Source organism: Anser brachyrhynchus, assembly GCF_964034855.1.
Source record: "Anser brachyrhynchus genome assembly, chromosome: 2".
Classification (NCBI taxonomy): domain Eukaryota; kingdom Metazoa; phylum Chordata; class Aves; order Anseriformes; family Anatidae; genus Anser; species Anser brachyrhynchus.
In genome coordinates this window covers 25,084,865-25,109,172 of record NC_137695.1, presented here as the reverse complement: position 1 = coordinate 25,109,172, position 24,308 = coordinate 25,084,865, and the positions used below count along the sequence as shown (strand labels likewise).

General features: G+C 34.5%; 1 protein-coding gene across 12 annotated transcripts in view; it reads right to left on the bottom strand.

The window, feature by feature from the left end:
• The window catches only part of AKAP9 (A-kinase anchoring protein 9), a 110,246-nt gene that overhangs the window by 60,609 nt on the left and 25,329 nt on the right, over window positions 1-24,308 (bottom strand). For 7 of the 12 annotated variants that reach the window (XM_080582531.1, XM_080582534.1, XM_080582536.1 and 4 more), the window contains 10 exons: window positions 19,776-19,820; window positions 12,747-12,800; window positions 12,169-12,339; window positions 9,527-9,682; window positions 8,537-8,734; window positions 5,339-7,771; window positions 3,638-3,851; window positions 2,725-2,804; window positions 952-1,090; window positions 443-540 (listed from right to left, as the gene is read on the bottom strand). In XM_080582531.1, the coding sequence (XP_080438657.1) occupies window positions 443-540; window positions 952-1,090; window positions 2,725-2,804; window positions 3,638-3,851; window positions 5,339-7,771; window positions 8,537-8,734; window positions 9,527-9,682; window positions 12,169-12,339; window positions 12,747-12,800; window positions 19,776-19,820 (3,588 nt within the window). The remainder of the gene's footprint in view (window positions 1-442; window positions 541-951; window positions 1,091-2,724; window positions 2,805-3,637; window positions 3,852-5,338; window positions 7,772-8,536; window positions 8,735-9,526; window positions 9,683-12,168; window positions 12,340-12,746; window positions 12,801-19,775; window positions 19,821-24,308) is intronic. The other 5 variants (XM_080582537.1, XM_080582538.1, XM_080582532.1 and 2 more) reach the window with 3 other exon arrangements.

Genomic DNA, 24,308 nt, shown 5'->3' with positions numbered 1-24,308 from the left:
AGGTGAGTAGAAGCAAAAAAAATAATTAAAAAAAAAAATCTCATGAGGAGATGGGGCTTGACGTAACGGTCTTACAAGGAAAGTCTGAGAGAGCTGGGTAGCCTGGAGAAGAGAAGGTTGTCCAATGAGGCTGCGTAGCCTCCAGCCTTGGAGACACTCAAAACCCCAAAACTTAAGTCTTAGGCAGCCTAGTCTAGCTAAGTCTGCTTTGTGCAGGGATCGGAATAGACAATCTCCAGAGGTGCCTTCCAACCTCAGCCAATCTACACTTCTGTCACATAGGCAGCAGCCTACTCCAATTTATCTAACCATGGCACTGCTATGCCACTCAACCAGGATGCATAAACGCAATTTCAAATACATTCTTTCCCTGATCCAGGAGGAATTCATGCAAGAGAGACAACTCAAAGGCCTATACACTCCAACATCATAAAAAGTGTACCTGTTTACAATCCTTCATCAACTGTGTTTGAAGTGCTGTCAGCCTACTATATTCTTCCATTATCTTGTGCAGAAGTGCTTCCATATGTTCTTGCAAAGCTAAATTACATAGATGATCAGGAAATTAACAAAAGTTGAAATTGAACATTCAAGCATAAATTTTAATACAATGTATTGTTCACAAGTTCTTCACTGAAGACTTATCCAATAAGCATTACATAGTGATAGCACCTCCAAGTTTTAGAATACACTTTTATATAGTGTTGATTTTTTTTTGTATGTCTGCCTGCTTCTTCTACAGAAGAAGAAAAAAATAATCACTTTTTTCAACAATTTCCACTATAATGAAAACAGCACAAGAAAATACAAGAAAAGTTGTTCAGAATAGTGAGGAAATCTATAAAGCAGCTATTTAGGCACATGAAATAGCACCTGAACAACTAATGGTATAATTGTCAGTCTTGAATTTTAATTTTTTTTTAAACCAATATGATAGTAGAATGACATTACCGTGAGCCTGACCTCTGTGTCTTGGTGATTCTACATTCAGTTTTTCTTTCTCATCAGCAGGTCTATGGAAAATATCTTGTTCCCTATGATCAGATTCTATAACAGTTGAAGATTGTTCATTCCAGTTATCACACAAATCCTGCAAAATGAATGAAACAAAGAAAAAAAATGAAGAATTGTTTATTAATGTAGCAGTGATAATTCACAGAGAAAAATGGTGACAAGAAATTATTATTTTATATTATCTTCTGTAAAAATGATGGCATAAGATGTTCCTAGACAACCTTTAAAACTCCTGGTAAAAGAAACATGTATGAAAAGACTTTCCAGCTAAAACATAAATATGTATATTTTGGCACAGCCATTTAAGTTCATGCTTTTAAGTATTAAAATTTTGCATAGTAAGGTTTCCTTTATCAATGCTGAAAGAAAATTTACATTGTAAATGCTTCTTGCTTGTAAATTTTGTAATTGTAAATTGTTTCTTTCTCATTGTAAATGTTTCTTTCTGGTTAACTGCAGTTTTACTTGGAAAAAGGATTCCCTATGGCAGAAATTTATATCTTCTCAGAGCTTACCATTCATCTTGTTGTTAAATATTCAGTAAATGTAATGGCAGCAGAAAAATGCAAGCAAATCATAAAAAGAATGCCTCACATTTGTTGGTTCTATGTGGCCAGCAAAATAGCCACCATATTTACAAAGAGTAGGTGAACAGAAAATTTATGTATTTGCTTTCAGAAGATATATGATACTTGAAGAGAAACTTAGCCTGCCCAAGGCAAATGATGGGATTCCTTATATAAACATTTTGGAATCAAAAGACACTAAATTCAATTTACAAAAATAAAATCGTAATTTTTCCAAAAGTTCAACGTGGAATCGTATAGTTTGACAGTGTTCTTCCTAGCTCTGAAATAATGCCAAAGAATTTCATCCACCTGCTACTTTCTGTGAGCTGTCATGAAGTCCTGCTTAATCCCCACCATGGTGGCTCTCAAGTAGAATAATTCCACTAACTCTGATATCCACTTTTCAAAAAAGGTGTTGAAAATATGCCAGCAAAGAAAGAAAAGAAATCCCACCAAACACAACAACTGAATGTATTAATGATTAGAAAATTGTGGCATATAGTGTTTATGAATATAGCTTAATTTATCCAGAAATAAGTAGTCTTCAAAAAATATATGGCAAAATAGCGTCATTAGTGGCTGATACTAGAATACAGACTAAAAACAATCCTGAATTTTTGATCATAATATTTAGCTACTGAAAACAATATAGACAGCAATTCTGATGTACTTCTAAAACACTTGAAGTCTTTGAAAGATATTCTGCAGCTAAGAAATGACTTATTGTTGATATGAGAGGGTGATGTCCTTTGTGTTAACATGTGTGATGTCTGACAGCTATTTAGTCAAAAAACTTACAGTCTAAAACTTTTTTCCAAAGGCAAATATACTTGGCAAATATAATTAGCAGATAAAAAAAAAAAAAAAAAAAACAACAAAAAAAAGGAAGATTAAGAGACAAGGACATGAAATAGTTTAGAAAAAAAAGCAAAAACCCTTGCAACCTTATTTTAGAAGATCAGTCTGTATCTAGAGATCAAGGCAAAGAGAAGAGCTGCAAAGAAAACCTGTTGAAGATGATGCAAAAAGCAGGGTCAGCTAGAGCAGGCTAAAGATGCAGAAAAACATGGTGACTCACTGTACACATAATTCTTCATTTACAAAAGTTCCATTTAAAAAAAGGCTTTTTGTTAAGTCTTACCTGTGTGAGCCTAGAACATTCCACAGTTACAGCTTCATTCAGCTTTTCTATAAGTTTCTGAGTAGACGTGACTTCATCATCTATGAACACAAATTATTGATATTATTTTTAAATACTTGATACACAACAATTTTTCAAAGGCCTAATTCCCTGCGTCAGTGAGACTACCTCCTCTTAGAAATGCACAGTTTTTTGTTCCCTCTTTCTTGTTCCATCACAGAGATAGATTCAATTATTAGAGTAAAACTGCATGTTCAACAGGAATAAGGGATAAGAAATGGCTTCATGTGTCAGTGAGCTCTAGAAAGATCAAACTTTACTTAAATATACTGGGGGGCAAAGAAGTTATTATGCCAAAAATATCACAAAAGGGCATATCATGGAGTGACAGAAAATGTAGTGATGGAAAAGCAACGAGATAACATAAAAGCTGACTGAGGCAGAAATGCAAAGAACAATATTCCTGAAAGTTGTATCAAAGAAGCTTACTTAATGGGGGCAGGAAGCCAAAGCAGAAATTGAATGAAAGAAGCTAAAAAATATTTTGTTAATGCATTTGTTTAATATTGTAGTAAGGAATTCAAACTGATAGATGAATCTATCATATAGTTCTTTGGAATTAATTGACCTAATACGAATTATGAGCTATACAGCAAAACATGAGCTGCAATACTTTCCATTCCTTTTCTCTCTCCCTCTCTTGCTATGTATACACACACATTTTATTTTTTAAGTAAGCAACAGACTAATTATAATGGGGAAATAATTTGGCACAAAACCACTTCAAAATGTTCTATAAAAATAATTTGTTGTACAGCTACATACACTTCCCCCCAGATTCCTGTGCTTTTTTTTCTATTAAAGATACTATTTTTCATTCCAAGAGCTTTTCTCCTGTAATTTTGGTCGTTACCTGCTTGCTGAATTTTCAAGGTCTGGAGCTCCAGCTGATGCATTTTTTTAAGATCATTCATCTCTTGTAGATGACTATGTGCAAGCTCCTCTTTAAGACTGCAAAGTGCACTCTCTTTTTCTGCTTTCAGGTACTCACGAACCTGATCTACATGAGCTGAATAAACCAGGGACAGGCAAATGCGCTGTGCTTCCATCTGTAGCTGTAAATCAGTCTTTGAATAAAAACAGACATTTTACAAAGAGTAAGAAACAAGAAAACAAGAAATGTCCAGTCTTTGTGAATTTCAGGAATTAATATGTTGAATGGAATGTTGCATATATGTTACACATTAAATAAAAGTTTAAATATACACATTTTAAAAACTTAAATCATAACAAAATAGTAAGACACTTCTTTAACTTAAAATAAAATAAACAAACTAAATGACAAAACACAATATTCTTCAGTTTCTGCCTTTGGAAAAACAGCTGCAAGCACAATGACCTTTAAACATTGCACTTAATATTGAGAACACATATCCTTACAGTTACCATATGGTTGGGAATTTGAATGCTTCAGATCATCTCAGTGCAGACTATGTTCTATGGAGTCATTACAGCAAATTACATTTGCAAACTGTATTTTTGTCTTTTGAGGCACTTTATTTTCAGGGGTGGATAGGTGCCAAAGAGGACACTGTCTGCTTACTGATTTCCAATGAAACTTCCCTGAAGAGAGGCATCTTAAATAGCACACACATCAACCAGATGAGAATTTGCTCAATCTATCTGTGGACATGGGCAAATTTAAAATAAATAAATAAATAAATAACTGAACTAAGTAGGCCCTGCCTTGAGTAGGGTTTGGACCAGATAACCTCCAGATGTCTCTTCCAAATTACATTATTCTGTGACTCAAAAAAAGCCTTGAGTGTCTGAAAAATAGCTTCTGCTACTATGGATATTGGTGATGTTAATTGCCTTGGGAAACAAATTTCCAAATAACTTCAACTGCTTCAGCAAGACTGACTACCAGTGCTTGAAGATTAAAAACAGGTATCACACAGAAAACATTGCCTTTACATTTGTTGAATTCTCAGATGACTGAGGACCAGAGTACTTTGACTTAACTGAATACCAAACTTCGGATCAGTTAAGACCATCTTCCCATGTCCTTTAGAAATCCGCATCTCTTCTTACACTCACATCCAAGAAGTGATAACCACACATACACAAAAATTTTGATAGTGGAATATTAGTATTTCATAAGTTTGGTAAAAGATGACTGTAGAAGTAAAGAGTCTCATTCTCTCCTTATACTGTTTACCTGAGAATTTACAGTACTGAAAATCTAATCCCAGAGGAAACAATGTGTCCTGCATAAATTTTCATCTCAAGTAATTAAGGTAAATGCTATATCAAAAGATGAAGTGCTCTAGATGTCTTCTCCTCCTTACTTTTTTGTTGTTGATGATTTAATTAAATGCAAACAAAGGGTATTTCTTTCACTGAAAAATAGCATCCTTATACACGTTGACTATGGCTACAAGGTCTGGTCATTCATGCAATCACTTTCAACCATTGGCCACTTTCTGCCACGCACCCATCACAATGCAAATGCACTTTAAAGCAGCTAAAAGGAAAAATATGATACAAATATCCAAGGGCAAGCTCCTAGAAATTTTTGTAGGTAGGTTCTTTACAGTTTTATGTAACATACCTGTTCTGATTTTAATGTATTCACTTGCTGCTGAAGATTATTATTTTCACTCTGTGTACTGGCTATTAGCGATGTTTCATCTGGCAGCCTGTCTGTCATCTCATGCAAATGTTCTACAAGAGATGGCTGCTCTGGTTTCAACATTTGCTGAATTTCCTTTCCTTTTGTTACCTGATGACTGGTATCTTTACCTGAACCCAGATTTTCTCTTACATTGACTTCATTGCTAGGCCCAGATGTTTTAGTTCTATTCTCAGATGCTGGAGTAGCAGTCTTTACGGCTTTTCCTTTAAAGCATTTTGTCTTAGGTCCAGTACTACTAATACTTCCTCTCTGAGCATGGCTAATTATATCTTCTAGTTCTTTACATTTTGCTAGAACTTGTTCTTTCTCATCTTTTAAGGATTTAACTTCTTCATTTAAACAACAAATTTCACTGTGCTTTGACTTTAACTGTTCAGAAAGATCAGAAAGTCTAAGGGATAATTCCAGGTTCTCACGTTGGGTAACCTCAAGCTTTTCCATAAGTTCTGTCGCATCTTTCTCAACAACTTCTCCAGTCTCAAGTGTGTCTGCCCTGGACATCTTTTCTTTACTCCCTTCAAAACCAGCAGTTCTAGTTTTAAATACAACTGGTCTATTGCTTTGCAAGTGCTGAAGTTCTTCGCTCAAAGCTTTGAGTTTGACTTTATATTCAGCTTCCTGCTTAGTGTTGTTCTCTTCTAACTCAATTTTTGCCTTCAGAAGGCTTGCACACTCTTTCTGCAGCTTTTTATAATTAGCTTCAAGTTCTTTCTCAGTAGACAAAAATGCACTCTTCTGCCTTTCAGTATCCTCTTGGAGTTGATTGTTTTGTTTTTTGAGTTGCTCATTTTCAGCAATCAGATTTTCTATTCTTTTTTGCACATCCACATTTTCTGACTTAGAACTAATACTGTCATTAACAATGTCACTTGCTTCAGAGACTACCAACATGTTTTTTAGTTTCTCTTCCAGAGTTTTGTTTTCCCCCTGAAGAAGGTTATTTTGTGTTTCAAGTTCTGAACATTTGTTTTGAAGGCTATCTTCTGTCTCCCTCATTTGTTTCTGCATCAATTCAGTTTTAAGCTGCAGCTCTTGAATTTCTTGTTCAAGAGTACCTTTTTCTTTTTCTTCTTGCCTAAGCACTTCAATTTCCTTCTGCAGCTCATGAATTTGAAGGGTCATTTCTTCAGATTTAGAATTTACAATAGACTGCTGTAAATCTTTTAATTTTGAAATCTCTAATATCAACTGATTTTGCTTTGTGATTAAGTTGTCCTTTTCAAGCTGCATGACTTCTATCTTTTGACTCATTTCTTTTTGTATACCATCTACCTGCTGTTTATGGTGCATATTCAAGTTATCTTTAAGGCTTTCCATGTTCACCATGTGCTCTTTTTGCAAGTCTTCTTTAAGTTTGGAAAGTTCCTCTTCATGACTAAACAGAAGCTTTGTCCTCAGTCTCTCTAATTCTGCTTCTTGAGACTCTGCCATCCTGTCTAAAACTGCATCCTTCTCCCGTTCAAGCATTTCAAGTTTTATTTTGTAATTTGTAACTTCTGCGTCATGTTTTAATTCCAATTCCTTCCTAAATTCAGAGGCAGAAGCCAGCTGAGTTTTTAGATCTTCAATCACAAACTGGTATTTTTCAGCTTCATTCAACCTACATTCCATATCCATTATAGTTTGTTTGGCTCTTTGAACCTGCTCTCTTGAAAAGTTCAGTTCTTGGAAAAGATCTTCAATTTTAGTTTGTTGAAGAGACTTCTCTGCTGAAATTACTTCCATCTGTTGTGACAATTCTTGCTTTATTTTTTCCCTTTCATTATCAGCATCTTGCAACTTCACATTCAATTCATTAATTTTAATATTCATTAAATGCATTTGATCTTTATTAACATTATCATTCAAACACAGACTTGAAGTTTTCTCCAATTCTACTTTTTGTTGTGAAAGACGCTGTTCAATTTCCATTGCATGTTGCTTAATTAATTCTTGCTTCATTTGGACAATCTGTTGGCCATGCATTTCGTCTAATTCAGCCTGAAGTTGTGCCAGTCTCCTTTGTGTTTCCAATTCCATTCTTTGCACAATGTCAGCCTCGGTCTGGCTGTCTTTATAACATCGTTTCTGCAGTTCTTCCACAGTCCCCATTAATTGTTTTATTTCATCAGAACATTGTCTTTCTTTCTGTTTGTAGGTGGTAAGTTCAACTCTCATGTTACTTATCTCCTGGTTCTTTAGTGAAATCTGTTCTTTTAATTCTTCGTGTAATTTACTGACATCTGATAATTTTTCCTTAAGCTGAAATGAATTTTTTTCTTCTTCTCCAAGTTTTGCTTCCAGCTCTTCAACTAATGCTTCTTTTTCTTGTAGTCTACTCATATCTTCACCCTCGTTTTTGTGCTTTTCCTTAAAAATGAGCAAAAACATTTTTATTTTTAGTTCATTTCCTAAACACATTAGAACATTTATACATTTAGCTATTTAAACACAATGCCTTTCTTGAGAATATCATAGAATAATGATCATTTATAAAAACTAAATAAGTTATTTCTTGCCCTCTTTTGGAGGTTTTCTGTACATTTGGGATATGTGACTTCTCCCCTTTGCTCTCCAAAGGAGAGAAAAAATCACAACAAAAATTATTTCCTTTTTTTTTCTAGTTGTTCTCTGATATTTCAGAAGATATTTGGCACAATCTACTGAAAACTTTGTATTTTCTCACTTTTAATGACCTTTTTTTTTTTTATTTTAAGTACTTCTAAGAAGTCTACCATTATGGACAATATAAAATGTACGTGAAGAAATTCTTTCCTCAAGACAGAAAAGGTTGTTCAGGCAGGTTCTTATTTTTTATCTAACAAAATGATATCACTTTATAAAGACATTCTAATTTTCAGGATAGTTTCATCAATTGAAAATATTTCTGCAATTTTAAAAAAAATGATGAATAATATTGACATAAGCACCTCAGCTCTAAATTATATGCATATTATGCATTTAATATCAACAGATAAGTCAACACATGTGGTCTTACACAGATTTAAAAACTGTGTATGCATTACATGCAGCACACTCATAATCCGTGCTCTGAGCCTTACATTTCAAAGGAACTACAAAATCATAAAAAGAAACAAGAATAACAAAAGAGATATTTTCTAATAAGGAACATACCATTTCATATGTTTTGATTTTATCATGAAGATGTGCAATCTGCACTTGAAATTCTTCATTCTTCTTCTGGTAATTCTTCAGCAGACATTCTTGTTCTTCTAGCTGTTGTTGATGTGAGAGTATCTGTTGCTTGGCTTGTAATAAATCAGCAGCTGTGCAACTATGGCTGGTGTTCCTTAGGGCTTCACTTGCCTGTAACTTACATGTTAAAAACAAACAAACAAACAAACAAACAAATGTATGAAATGTTTCAGAAACAGCTTGCACTACAGAAAGAGACAGCTATGGTCTTCAATTTTATGTTCCACTTCACAAGCACAGACAATCACAAAATTCTATAACTTCTCCTAGGAGGAACTGAAATACTGCTATTTTGTTGGAAGACTGATAAATAAAAAATATTTAAAATTAAATTGTTTTATGGTGAGCTAATACAGTACAGCAGTGTCTCAGAAAAATCTCTAAATAGTAAGATGAACTAGTTGTAATTACTGGTTCACGAATCCAATTTTAATTAATTAGCTAGGTAATTAAGAACACCACAAGAGGCAGATTTTATCCAAAAATACAGGGCTGAAGCATGAAATGGTGGCCCACCAAACTGATGGCTTGCTGTTTTGATTGGAAAGGTAACTCTTTGGATTTCAGCCCAAATCTTTGAGAACAGTAATTACATGAGTGTTTTTCTCCCTAAGATAATTGCCATCATACAGTATTTATCAGCAGCTATCACTACACATTAGGAAAGAAAACAGACTAATCTCTATTGTTTTATAGTGAATTAGTACAATAAACCAGCTACTATAATGATAACTGTAGGACTGTTAAATTGACTGCAGATAATATACAGGTCCCTATACCAAGGGACCAAATCTTCAAAAATGCAAAAGCATAAAATTCTGCATTTCTGCAGGAAGCAGCTATTTACAGATCCTCCAAAGTGACATGAGTTTTCAAACCCAAATAAGCATTGTTAGTGCTGTAACTTACGTGCTGAAACTGAATTTGCAGTTTTTGGCTTTGTTCTGTAAGCTCCAAAAACTCCCTCATAGTTTCATCCTTTTCTTTCCGTGCTTGCTGTAGGTTAGTAGTGAGCTGAGTGATAATATCATCTCTTTTTTTAATAGCAGCTTCAAATTCTTGCAGCTACAAAAAAATAAAATTTAAACAATTAATACACATCAAAGCCACAGACAGAAAAAATACTAACTTGTTCTAGTTAAACAGGAATACGTGCTCCCTAACATCTCTTAAAAAGATGTCACGCAGACATACTGGAAAATTTGTTTTCACAAACTCTTATTTGTAAGCATTTCAGTGACATTTTTTGTCTTCATACAACAGTGTACAAGTTCTCCATAAATATACTTATCAAAAAAACAAAATCGGAACTTTTAAGAAGATTAAATATAGAATTTGCTTTTAAACTAAAGAGTGTGGCCATGTAAACCATACCATCATGATAGAAGTCAGGATACCCAATTATAAAGCATCAGCAATTTTGTCCAACTATTCTTGTCCACACATTTTTCACACAATAAATGCAAGTTACGTCACCTGTCACAAAGTGCAATAAATTGCATTGATTATATTAAAGGTATATAATAGACACTGTGTGGTAACTTACATTGCAGACCTTATTCATAACAACATAAAAAATCAGCTCAGGTTGCAAAACTGATGCAGTGTATTTCACAGGTTCACCTTCTATAATTTGTGATGATAAAAAAAAAAATGAGAAAAGGACAGAAAAAAATTCCTTTGCAGTGGTGGTTTTTTTTTTTTTTGGTAAGATAACATTAGCCAGAAGTCCTATAATACTAATTGGGACTATATTCATGTGCAAATACATAAAATCAATATGCTATTTACTTTAAAGTCACTTTGTTGATTTGAACTCATTCAAAGCTAGTACATGCTTCATCTCTACATATTGGACACTTCTAAAACCATCAGTCACCTTCTGTAACTGTTTTGTTTACTATGCTCTCAAAAAGAAGTTTCTCCAGGTTACATGCTGATTACTGAAGTAAAATGCTAATGCTTTCAGAAAAAGATTATTGATTTAGAGGATAGGGATATTATTCAGTGGGACATAAAAACCAAGAGGCCCTTAAACATGCCAACCTGTGCAAAGAATTTGAGGAAATTCTTTTAAAGTTCTTTTCAGAACACTACAGTGAGCTCCTATTTTAAAAATATGGACCTAGTAGAAATACTAGATGCTTGTTATAATAAAGAAAAATAGGAACAGATCAGACACTTAAGTGTGTCATATCTTTCCTTTTGCATTTGTTCAATGAAATTGAATAAGTAAATTTATCTATTCAAATCCACACACTTTTGTGTGTTCCTTTTCAACTTTTTTGCTCAAGCGTTTTCTTTAACAAACAGGCAGAACTACCACACACAACACATCTGCTGTATCCTCCGTTTTTACAATTCTTTCCTCTTTTGAAAAATAAACCATATGCATTCCTCAGCTGAGATATTATGCACTGTACCATTATCATAAAGAATATGCTGCAGCTAAAAAATATTTTATGTATTATTGTACTGCAGCATGTTTTAATAGATTTTGATTTATTTTTAAAATAGTAATCATAGTCATTTAAAAACGCAAATATTTTCACTTTAAACAGTAGTCACAAGTGCTTGAAAATAAAACTATATTATGTTCTTTATTATGCTATGACTATTATGTTTAGCACAATGGATGTAAGACACCGTAATTAGAAGGTAAACTTGTCTTAAAGTGCAACACCAGAGATTCACCAACAGACAAAGCAATGATAAACCATCTCCCTCCAAGGCAACCAATCCAAGATCACTGGTAATGGAAAACATAACATCCATTTTCAAAGATAAAGTACAAATGGAAAAAGCAAAGAATTATAACTGTGCAGTAACAATGAAGGTGAAAATGACTGAATTTTAAAACAATTTTCATATTCTATAGCTCTTTGCAAAACAAAGAAAAGCATACAGTGACATGGTCTGTACCCAAATGAAAAGAAAGAGACAAGTAAGACATAGCGCTTGTTCTAACTGGAAGTATTTAATATTCTTTACAACCTAACTTTATATTTGAATGGTATTTCTAAATTAAGAAATACTTCGCTGTAATCCCAAATTACTGTAAACCCAAATTATAATCCTGGCACAGTTGCCTTGTATTTCAGACTGTGAAATATCAGTGAATTTCAGGTATACAAATACCTTTCTGGTTTGAGGCCCAACTTAGTAATATCATTCCTTAGGACGTAAAACCTGATTTTTTTTTGGGTATTTTAGAAACAAGAAGGTATAAAACAAATGCAGTCTTTGCACAACTAAAGAAGAATTAGGACTTTTCTCGAAGAAAATCATCTCTCCATTCCTGATTTGAAGAAAGTCACTGCAAAGAACATTGAAACTTTACTCACAAAATAGAGAAAAAGGACACACGATGGAAATGCCATTCAAAGAAATAGAGCGCGTGGTATGTGATTAAAAGAAATTACACATAATTCCATATAACACGCTGACTGCATTCTGAACAACTGTATTTAAGCGTGAACTCTTTCAGGTGATACTCTGCATTTCTGCATGTAACCAAGTAGTAAGTAGAAAGCAACATAAGGTAATTATACCTGTTGCAATCCTTCTGTACCATATGCTGCCCTCATTTCTTCTAGCTCTCTGTTTAGTTCTTCAATCTCTTGTTGTTTCCCAGCCAATTCATTCACCATCACCTCTAGTTGCATCTCAGAGTGCTGCATTCCATGTTCTGAACAAATCTCTCCAACTCCAAATTCTTCTTCCTAAATCAATCCAAGTTCCTTAACATGCCATGTTTATGCTTTATCAAGATAAGCAAACTCAAATATCAAATTCTGTATCAAATGCCACCTTAGAACATTAACATATAATACAGCATTGAGTATCTTATTACCTTGGTAACCTCTTTTGTTAGTATAATTCACACCTCAAAAACACTGACATAAAGCATTTCTGCAAGTCTTGCCTTATATTAGCCTTAATACAAGCAGTAAGATGTTTTTTATTTTAAGTTTAAAGATAAACTGTATTTATATATCAAGCAATGCAGATACAGAGCACAGCATGCAAAACAAAGTATTAGTCAACAGCACAACTTTTGTTTGAAACAAATTGTTTGAGGTTTTTAGTATTCATTATTAGTATTACAATTCAATTTGCAATACTGTACCCTGATTAAGTCTGCAGGTATAGCTGTTCTTGTCACAAAACTGCAACCATTTACCTGTATAAAGACAATTTCTAAATACATTATTTGAAATAAACCTTGATTTCTATTTTTGATTTGTTTGAAATCTTTGATTCCTGCAGACCCACATAAATTCTTATGCCACAAAAAATTATTGCATTTGAAATACAAAATAGCTTTTTAGAAAATAAATTGCATCAAAGTCTGCACAGGTAACAGATAAACCCCACAAATTACAAAAATAGATATTGTCTAAAACCAAAAAAGGTATTAGAAATGTAATCATCCGGAGAAAACAAAGGAATTCAGATCTAAAGGTCAATGCAAAGCTTTACACAGTAAATGATTAAAATGCAGCAATACTCCATTTTAAATTATGTTTAATATTTCTATATATTACTAAACATAGTCGTTTCCAAAAGATATTTATACACCCCAAGATCTACTATTTCTAGAAGTATTCAGTATCTCTATAGCAGATGAAAGACAGTATCACAGACTGATGTTCACAATCCAGAGGAATTTCTTAAGATTAAAAAGGAGCAGAAATTATCCATTTAACATAAGACATTTGAAAACTTCCTCTTTCACTCACCTAACACTGCAACCCCTGTCAGCTTCCACGAGAATTTTGGTTCTACAGACCACACAAACCAATAATAATGAATTTCCAAAAGGTAAGCACAAGCCAAAGTTATAGGTTAAAAATAAAATAAAATAATAATAATAATAAAAAAAATTGAGATAAAAAGAACACACTATGTATTTGTGAGAAATCACAAGACAGACATGCAGGCTTTTAAACCAGCAGACAAATGTTTTATAATGAGAAAGCAAGACGAGCTGTATTTCCTCTCAGAGCTCTTTATCACGTCAGAGCCTGAAACAAAAATAATAGTACTAGAGATGGAAAGGTATCATATCAGATCCAAATACTGTGTTTACATCAAAAAAGCAGCTATATAGTTCTGAGATCTGCTATAGTTAAGATCAGGCCTTCTTTACCAAAAACTATCATGTCTGAGCAAATCAGTAAGTTACTCGACATGGAAGCATACTGTTATAAATGGGATCAATATAGTTATCAAGTTCTGAATAACCTTGCATCAGACATGAATTTGCAGAGCTGACATACTGCCACTTCAATTCCTGACTTCCTCAGTGAAAAGGAAGACACCACAGAAGGATTACTACCTTAGTTCAGAAAGAATAAATAAAATTGCAGCAAACATCAGTCCAGTAAGCTCACAGAGGCACTGCACATCATTTGTGTATTGCCAGATGTTTGCTCTGCATTCAGCCATACAAGTGTCTACACAGTGCCTAGCACCAGTGTCTTTATTTGGACTCTGGCTCATGTCCCAGATTAATAACCCTACTAGTTTAATAGAAGCTATTATGAAATAATGATTTTCCTTCTGTTTAACTGTTATTTTATTTAGGCTTAATTGCTAAGGATGTAGTGTATGATTCTTGCAAACTGCCACACAGGGCACCCTTCTCTTCCTATGGATCCTTTCAGTGTGGAACAATCAGTGACTCTTTGATGCTTTATAACAAGAGCTGCTAGGACAGACATAAAAGCCTCATCTCTTTAGATGTTCCAGATGCTTTAGCAGCTGAGATTTCTACAAACAGATCTTATAAAAGGGATTTTGGCACACACATTCCAAACAACTGTCTGGAACTTCGGAAATCCCCCTTCATTAAACAGAAGCCTAGCTCTTAGATACCACATACTAACACCTCCGTCCATTCTGTTTCTCATCCCGTACCTCCTCTTTTCAAATGTCTTATGCCTTCTTGCAAAGTGCAAGTTGAAACACGACAACAATCTGCACCGTAATCTATCAGAAAATCACCATGCCAGAACGTTCTCCCGGCAGCAGCCATGTGAACAACCTGGCAACATGAGGCAGGACAGAAATCCTGCTGCATCAGACCAGACTGATTGCTGTGGCTGGATATTAGTTTCAAGAATGTCATTCCAAAATTATTTTTTCACTCATCTGCAGACTGTAGTCCAGATACCAACTTCAGTGTTAAAGACACCTACATGAGGCCTATCGGACTCGTGTGTGTCGTCTCCTGGGCCCAGTGGTTTACTTGTACAGAGCTCTTCTGCAGGCCCATGCTATTGATGTAGACTATTATTATTTCTTCTTTTAAAGCTTTGCAATTCACCTTTAACACTGAAATTGCCTTATGCCTTAATGTTTTATGATGTGCTTAGTTATATACCCCAGCATACAATTAAACCTTTAAAGAAGCAATCAAACTACATAAGATAAGACAATGGAAGATAATGGGAGCAAGGAGTAACAAACACTCTGAATATAACTGCATAAACAATTAACCACAAAGCAAGAAAAAATGCAATTTTACAGCACATTAGCTACTCAGGAGCAACTGTTTGGGTGAATATAAGACATGAAACCAGGGTTACGGAAGTTCATCAAAGTATGCTCTAACTCTCTTGAGTTTTCTTCCTTGCTTGTATTATCAAAATAATTCACATAATATTTACTATTATAATAATATATAAAATGCAATTTGTAATGTATTGGCTAAAAACAAAGGTATAATTTATACCGCATCAGTAATACATATGCTTAGACAAGTGAAGGCAAGCTTCTTCCCCAAAAATACAAGAGAAAACCAACCTTCATGACTAAGTAAGGTAGCAATTTATCATAACTGCCACCAGAGGTCAGGATTAAATTTATGAAAACACTGCATTTTACTACAGGTTCATCACCCTCTCCCCCTCCGTGCTCCTTAGACCTAGGAATACTTGAAACTGTACCTCAGAAATACTGGGCAGTTACACATAACATACTGTTACTGCTAACATTAATGTCAGTACTACAGAGACTTCCCTTTATATATTGCAAACTCGTGCTCAACATGAATCAATGCTTACTGTTCAGTCATTGATAAATGTAAAAATACTCTAATACAGGAAAACAAAATAACCTATTATAGGCTGGCAAACAGAATTATAGTTTTAAAAAAAGTGCACTGATTTGGTAGTAGAAACATGCAGAAGTGTCTGGAATAGATTAACGTTTTTACCTCATAGTTTTAGTGTTTTCTTTTTCTTGTGCGTTTTGGACACCCAATTCACTTACAGACATTAATACTTTGGCTTTCAACACTGCTTGACTGTGCTCTTAGGAACATTTAGCCTTTCCTCAGTTTTCTAGTTATGTCACAATTGACTATATGGAACTTAGCTAATATTAGCAATTAGGACAATTGGGGAAAATCATTTTTTTTTTAAACTCCGTGAATGAAAACCATTTTCAGTTTCTGATGAAAATAATTACAATCATATGGTATAACTAAGTCTAATAACTTCTGAAGAATAACAATTGTCAGCCTTTAAAAATACTACAGTTTAAGATGTTTTACAAAAAGAATCTTCTAAGACAAGAATACTGATATAAACATTTACTGATTCCTTCAGTTTTTATTAGAAAACTCCTTATGACCCTGTGTCTAATTAGTCTATCAAAGAATGAAATACTTATTACTGAATTTTATCCAAAACCCCAAGAAAAGTGGATGACGAATTAAAAATATATAGCTTATTTTACCAACTATAAAAAGTAAATGATTTAAAACCTATTTCACTTTGAAGCGTGACAGTCTCCACTTCAATGTAATTTCTGACAAAAACCACTAAAGAGAATACAGATGTGCTAAAAAAAAATAGGAGAAAGATGGATGAACAATCCTATATTTGTACAAATGTGTGGTTTCTTAGAATTCCAAAAAGGAGGTCAGGTATCTGAAACAAAAGTAAGCTCACAATTTGACACAACTTCGTAATTATGCTATTATATATAAAATTTAACTTATTCTCATGTATCTCACCTGAAAAGTGCTCTGATTGTTTTATTTAAAGGATGGTCATGAATGTAAACAAAGCTTTTCATGATAGAAGTAATGTAACAGCTGATATGAAACACATTGAAAATTCAGTGTAATTCCTAAATATAGGTATTCTTAAATATGTTATTTCCTCATTGCAGATACCAACCAATTGCATTAAATTAAATTAAAAACAGCTTATTAAGGTAATAACTCTCACCACTTCAATTTGCTCTTCACCAGACCCAGTACTACTTCACTACTCACAAGTTTTGTGTTGCCTACTTCTGTTTTAGAAAAGAAGTCTCACAGAGGAAAAAAAGTTGTTTTGGAGGGATGAGAATACAAAGTGCCTGGAAAAGCATTTTGCAGGAAATCTTTTTTTGTTTGTTTGTTTGTTTTTAAAGGCACATTCAGAAAGCAGTCTGGTTGTAATTCTATTGTCTTTAGTATCTAAGAATTTGATCCCTAATATACTCTGCAGGCACCTATGGAAATCTTTGAAGAATGAAGCTGGGTAAAAATTATGTCATATTAAAGTGTTTAGATGTGATAAGTCAACTAATACTAATAATAAAACACTAAAAACATTTCCGCATGCTAGAACATATCTGCAATTATCATAAGGCATTATGCCATATCTTTTCTGTCTCCTTCTGCAAAGATATGTTTGCTTGAGCTTTCGCCATCAATTTCCAACACTGCTTCTACAACCTCAGCAGCGATCAAATTTTCTTAGTCACATTCCATTATATATATATATATATTCATAATACCTCACCTGTAAAGATATATAAGCATCAATGCCATTGTCAACTTTTTTCAAAGGTTCATTCTGCACATATTGCATATTCCATTTTACAGTAATCACATACCATGGTGATGCATATATTCTAAAACACTGCAGTAAGGTCACAGCAGTTGTTCAATAGTAGAGTTATTTCACTCTCAATGGCAAACAGTATGCACATGCTGCCCTATCTTCTTACCATACATAATAAAAACTCAAAAATTCTTTTTGTTCTTTCTTTAATTCCTTGGAAACTATGCGAAAATAATGCATATTTTATCTGTGAGAAATATTACATCTTTAATCTGACTTTTTCCCCACGTGGAGTTTGCACATCTGCACCTATCCCTCTCTATTTTTTCTTTCTTTCTTTCATTTACAGCACTTTGAAGCTGCTGGCCTGGAATCTTCAATTCTAAAGGTGCCTGACTTGGATATATATATATATATATATATTAAATTTGCATTACAACAAACATAGCATAAGAATGATTACAATTGATCAGACCAAGGGTCCATTTGGTTCAATATTCTGTATATGAAAGTAACCAATAATGAATGTGAAGGAATGTTTTCACTGCACTCCCAAGTGTCTTCTCCTAACACACCAGAAGAAAGTGAGGGTGCTTATAAACAAGGACAGGAAGAAGAAATGGGAGAGAAAGATTCAAACTGGGGAAGAGAGGGACAGTAAAAGGACTCCAACTAAAAAGACAAAATCTGTGGGGGAAACTGTAACTGGGATTTGATGAGAGGCTGGAAAGAAACAGTACTGCTTTCATCTAGGACAAGTTGAGCTGAACATTAGGAAGACACAGACATAAGAGGAGGAAGTAAAGAATAGTTTTTCAAGGGAGAGAGAATAAAAAACAACAACAAAAAAAGCTTAGATGAAGTTGAAAAGGCTGGAAAAAGAATCTGGGCTTAGGAATGACTAAGGAAAAGGAAGACCAGAAAGGTGCTATAAGAATGAGCTAAGAAACCAAGCAAGTGGAAAATGGGGAAGGACAAGGAGAAGGGAAAAGATTAATAGAAACTGTTACAGGGAAAGTAAGAAACTCTTCATGAAAAAGCTCAGGAACAGAAAACATACAGGAGTTGGTCAAAAGAACAGACTGGGAGAAGAAGTGATGAAGACAAAGCCTTAAAGCTGAGAAGGAGAAACAGAGGTCCTCCCAGTTTTCAGGGCATGCCTAGACTGTCCATTGTGGCAATGATTTTACTTTTAGGCCATACAGTGTGCCAGGTCAGGGATGCATTGTCTGGTGTGTGCGTTCCCTTAGAGCTCACAATAAGTGTTTATAATACTAGTATGGAACAAATAGTTATTCTAAGGTGTGGTAGCCTTCTCTTAGAAAGGCTGAATTAAAGGAGGCACAGTAAATATTCTAAACCAAATTTACTTCAGCAATGGAGGCATGTTTGATTACTTGATCTCCTCTTACTTAGCCAAGCTTAAGATTCTGGGGTGTGTTTTACAAAAGTGCTTAGCACAGAGAGCTGCAAACCAAAACAGCTACCGTTTGAGATGTGAAGAACTTGTTTTTTTAAACTACTAACTATTTTTACAACAGATCCTCCATGGCTATTTTGTGCACTCATGTTCTTGTCCCTCAGCTAAACATGAGGTAGCTCACTCATTACGAACATAGTTAACTGTTTCATTTGTCGAGACCAAATTTCCACATAGCCTACTTCCCTCTTAAGCGACAGATATGAGTAGTGGATGCCAATGTGTGGTGGGCAACTCTGTCCAGCAGCTAAGGCCCAACGCAGTCACTTGCTCACTCCCCCACCAGCAGGATGGGGTTAGGATCAGAAAGGCAAAAGCAAGAAAAAATCATGGGTTGAGATAAGAATAGTTCAGTAAGTATAGGAAAAACAAACAAACACACACCAACCAAGTGATGCAAAGGCAATCACTCACCACCTACCAGCAGCAGAGTGATGACCAGCCAGTGCCTGAGCAACAGCTACTTTGGAACTCATTAAAACATAATCAACTCATTAAATAATTTTCAAAAGAAAATGTGTAGGAATTATGCACAACCATAACTCCAATAGTAACACAAATCAGTACTATGACCAGAATGGTGACATTGTTACAACAGTTCATAAATCTATCATATTATCAATTACAGCAGCCATCCCATTACGTAGTTGACACAATGCTTGCTTTAATGGTACATGAATCATACCAGTAATGACAAGCAACAGCTTTGTCTATAACATCACGTGTTATTTCCTTCTTCCTCTTTTTGGAAAACAGTGCACACCATTTCAATAAACGTGTAAAAGAAAAAGTTAAAAGAAAAGTTAGAAAGGAAGTGTTTCTTCAGTCTTACCTCAGAACTGTAATCTTCTACAGTAGTGGAAATTTCACTTTCCGGCTAAAACAAAATATTAAAATATTTACAATGATGGAATTCTAAAAATATTAAACAAGACATATGCCATCTCTCTCTGAGAATGTAGACAGTATTAAAAAATGTAACAGGTATCCATGAATGTGATTAGAATATATACAGCAAAGGCTACCTTCACTTCCTTGAAATTCCAGCTTTAAATAAAAACAAATACTTTGCTTAAAATCAGGAAAAACCACATTGTTACTTATTTTCCTAATGCAGATAACAAGCATGTGGCCATATCATCCTATACTTTTTAGTGGGAACCATATAGTTCTTCATCATACTTTAGTTGTGCGTTATCTAATAGCATAAATAATCTTTTAAAACTATTTGCTTCAATCTTCAAAACAATCAAGATTTGTTTTTTGTCTGTTAATACCAAGTATTTTTGCCAAGAAATTTATTTGAAGGTCACTACAGAAAGATGGCCAAATGAACTCAAGTTCAATGGATATGTCTTCTGTACTAAGGGGTTAATCCACACTCGGCTAAAAATCCATTAAAAACACTTAAATCCTATGAGCTCACACATCAGCCTCTGCCACTGTAAGACTTTTGTGTTATTCTTTTGCTGTCACAATCAATTACGAGTAGTCAACATTTTAGAGGCACACATCTTGCCCTCCAAGCAACTATGCTCTCTCCCAAGACCTGATCAACCGTAATTTAAAATCCAGCTCCTTCCATTATTAAGCCATCCACCCTCTATGCTTCAATTATTCTTTGGTCAACAGAAGTAATTAGATTTTACATAGCTCATCAGTCTGAACCACACGGGTCCAGTTTAAAAGGAAATAATTCAAAAAATTTCATGTATACACATATTGTTAGCAACACATCATTTGATAGGACAATGCCAATGAAGCTATTCATCAGTTCTCCCATTAATTTATGAGATTTGAAATAGGGGTCTGTTTCACTACGACTTCAGGTTGTTAATTTGCACTTATTCTACCACTTATGCCACACAGCATTTTCTTGGTACAAACAGCTAAACTCTTCTGGCAAGATGTTTTTTATTTTTATTTATTAGTTTCTTCACTGATAACATGGTTGATGGTTAAAATACACTGAAGAGACATTACAAAGGCCCTTTATAGCCAACTATCTCTATCATCTATGCAGCTAGTACCTTAATGATAACACACAAGACCTAAGTACTTTTCAGAAAATCAGAAATACTTTCATCTATGAACGTTATTCAGAGGAACTTACTGCAAGATAATACAAAAAAGGAGGTAATCTGCCTACAAAAAACAGGATGTCCATTTTCTTGTTTCTATATGCTGTTTGTTAAGCATTGTTCAGAAGATATGTTCTTTCGTACTGGCTGTCCAACATTATCACAGGACTCAGAAAAGAACTCAAATACTAAATTGGTCACAAGAAAGAGAAGTGGTTATGTTCCTTTGAAAACTTTCATGGATGATAGTAAAAGTTTTTTTTCTTTAAAAAAAGAACGGCTATCCAGTACTAACATATTGCAATTGCAATGGATGAGTACTAAGGGGAGAGAACCAAGACTATCCATGGAACAAAATTCTACCTAAATTATTGACTTTATAAAATGACTTCATTGTAAACTGTTATACAAACATAACTACAAAATTCTAGATTCATTTTTGAACATGGATTAATTAGCGCGCAGAAGAGAAAACAAGTTTATTTTAGCTTTGTCAGTTTGCAAGAAAATTATAATTAACAGTAAAGTAGCAATCAAAATTTTGCTGCATTTTCTGATTTATAAGCTTCTGGCAGTCTATAATAATGTAGCTTCCAGTTTTTACAGAGTACGATAAATTTATAGGAGCATTATTAATTAAATATGGCCTTAGTCGTGTAGGAAGAAAAGCAACAACTTCTGTATGAAGACAAAAATTTGTCGGTGGAACTATTAATCTCTCCTTTGTTCTCCCTGTGTAAGGTTGTTGTTATATACAAAAGTATATGGTTGAGCTAACAGTTTCCAGTAGTGATAACTGAGGATCAAGCCTAACTACTATTGCTCTCCCAAAACTGATTCAACTGCATACTTTAACTTTCCATTGAGTTAACTCTACATAGTCTAACATTTTTTTTTCCTCAAATGAGAATGTATATTGAACATTCAGCTATTGCTAAAAAAAATGCATTATTAAATATGACTACCCTGTTTCTCATAGAATCATACAATGGTTTGGGTTGGAAGGGATGTTAAAGATCACCCAGTTCCAACCCCCTGCCATGGGCAGGGACACCTCCCACCAGACCAGGTTGCTCAAAGCCCCATCCAGCCTGGCCTTGAACACCTCCAGGGATGGGGCATCCACAGCTTCTCTGGGCAACTTGTGCCAATGCCAGGTTTACCCCTCCCCTAGTAAATAATTTCTTTCAAATATCTAATCTAAAGCTCCCCTCTTTTACTTTAAAATCCCTTGTCCTATCACTCACTCCAACAGCTCCATGTCCTTGTGCTGGGGGCCCCAGAGCTGAACGCAGTGCTCCAGGTGGGGTCTCACAAGAGCAGAGCAGAGGGGTAGAATCACCTCTCTCAACCTGCTGGCCGCACTTCTTTAGATCCTGTATTTGTGCCTGGGATTGCCCTGTCCCAGGTGCAGGACCTGGCACTTGGATGCCCTGTTCTAAGATTTCAAAGCACTGAAACAAGAACATGAATAATTCCTAAGTACTTAAATAGTTTCTAGGTATTCAAGTAATAATTCACAACAGTTCTGTTTCATTTATTTCTCTCTCAGAAGACCATCTCCTTGCCCGTCAAAGCTGAGGGACTAACTAACAATTGGAGTAAGTTATGGAAACGAAACAATGAACCTGGAGCTCTAGCCTTTACCATCTACTTGAATAAACAGTTATGCTATTGTAGAACTACTACCCAACAGATTTGTCCTGTGAAAAACAAAAGACGAGTTAGTAATCCAACTGTAATCAATTAGCAGGTATTCTTCATCACAGAACTTTGAACTTTTCTTTTTTAAGAAGCTTTGTTTAATAGCTTTTACTACTCAGGTGACTCAAGGACAATTTTACTGTGCCACAGGTTAATTTCTTTTGCTCTCCTGGCACTGGTACGTTCTTGCAAATCAGTCTGGTCTGCTACATCATTTAAAGAAGTTGATATAATCAATTATTTACCCTAGAACTGGCTTTTCTTTTTTTTCCATTTTATTTGCAAAAATGAGTAATCCTAAAACCAAGAGTTTCACTGATCCCGTTTATTTCCTGAATTGTCTCTTTATTTTCTTATTTTATTATCTTTATTTCTATATATAAAAGGACACTATAAATCTCAAGACCAAAAGATTCTTGCAACAGAATAAAGACAAAAAAAAAAAAAGGCAATTAGAAACTCAATATAAAAGCATTTAACGTGCTGCAAGTTCAGACCCAGAGACTTAACTGAGAAGTACCAACTGGGATTTCTCCAACAAATCTAGTAAATAAACTATTCCTCAGACATAGGATGGAAAACCTTACAGAAATTACAGGTAAATTAAGACAGATGGTAAAATGGAATGGACAAGAAGGATACAACAAAAAGAGTTTTTCCCCAGAGTTCTTTAATTAGTTCCTGTAGTTTTTGTGATTGCAGGCAGATGGAGGAACTGACGCTTAAGTGAGAAAAAAAGGAAAAGGAAAGAACTTAGTTGATGAAAAGGGATGACTGCAAAAAATAACTTTTATTCTCTAAACAGACTTTTGCCCTCTGTGAAAAGAAGTCATCTAACTTTGGATGAGGAATAACCTCCAATAAGGAGTACCTCTATTTCACTTTCCGTTATTGATAGCAAGTAAGAGAGCTCTTGGTGATTTACATTTGGGCATACTAATTCCACTGGGGACTACAAATTCATAGGAGAAAAGTTGCAGGAAGATAAACTTCTTCCCACGTAACTACCAGAACAGAGCCCAGCCTTGACTTCTAGACAGATACGCAGTGTGGTCAGATGTTTGGAGTCTATTTTGTGGCAAAAAAAGAACAATTCCAAATATGAATTCTAGTAAAAGGTGAAGTAAGTAAATTGAATTGAAATTTACCTAGAAAGTAATCCTACATAATGCCTCCAGTAATCTTGCCTTACTCTCCTGACACAGCAGCCTATAAAGATTTAACATTGGGTGAAAAAGCAAACAGCTCAAAGAAGCTGTCTTTAATTCTCCACTGCAGGGATTAGCCTGAAACTGCCTGTTACATTGGCTGCCATTTCAACTAAGCAAGCTCTAATCCAATTACTGTAATACAAGCTCACTGTCCAAAGCATTGCACTTATAAGACTAAAAACAGTAAATTATCAGATTCACTAAGACTATTTCAGATTTTTTCCTCTTCTATTAATACTGCACAGATAGAGACTTTAGCAATTATCTTTCAATTCCAAAATAACAATTACTTATTTAAATGAATAAGCAGGCCATAACAACATGTAGCAAAGAAAAATGTTCTCCCACTTGGGAGCAACTTATTTTACT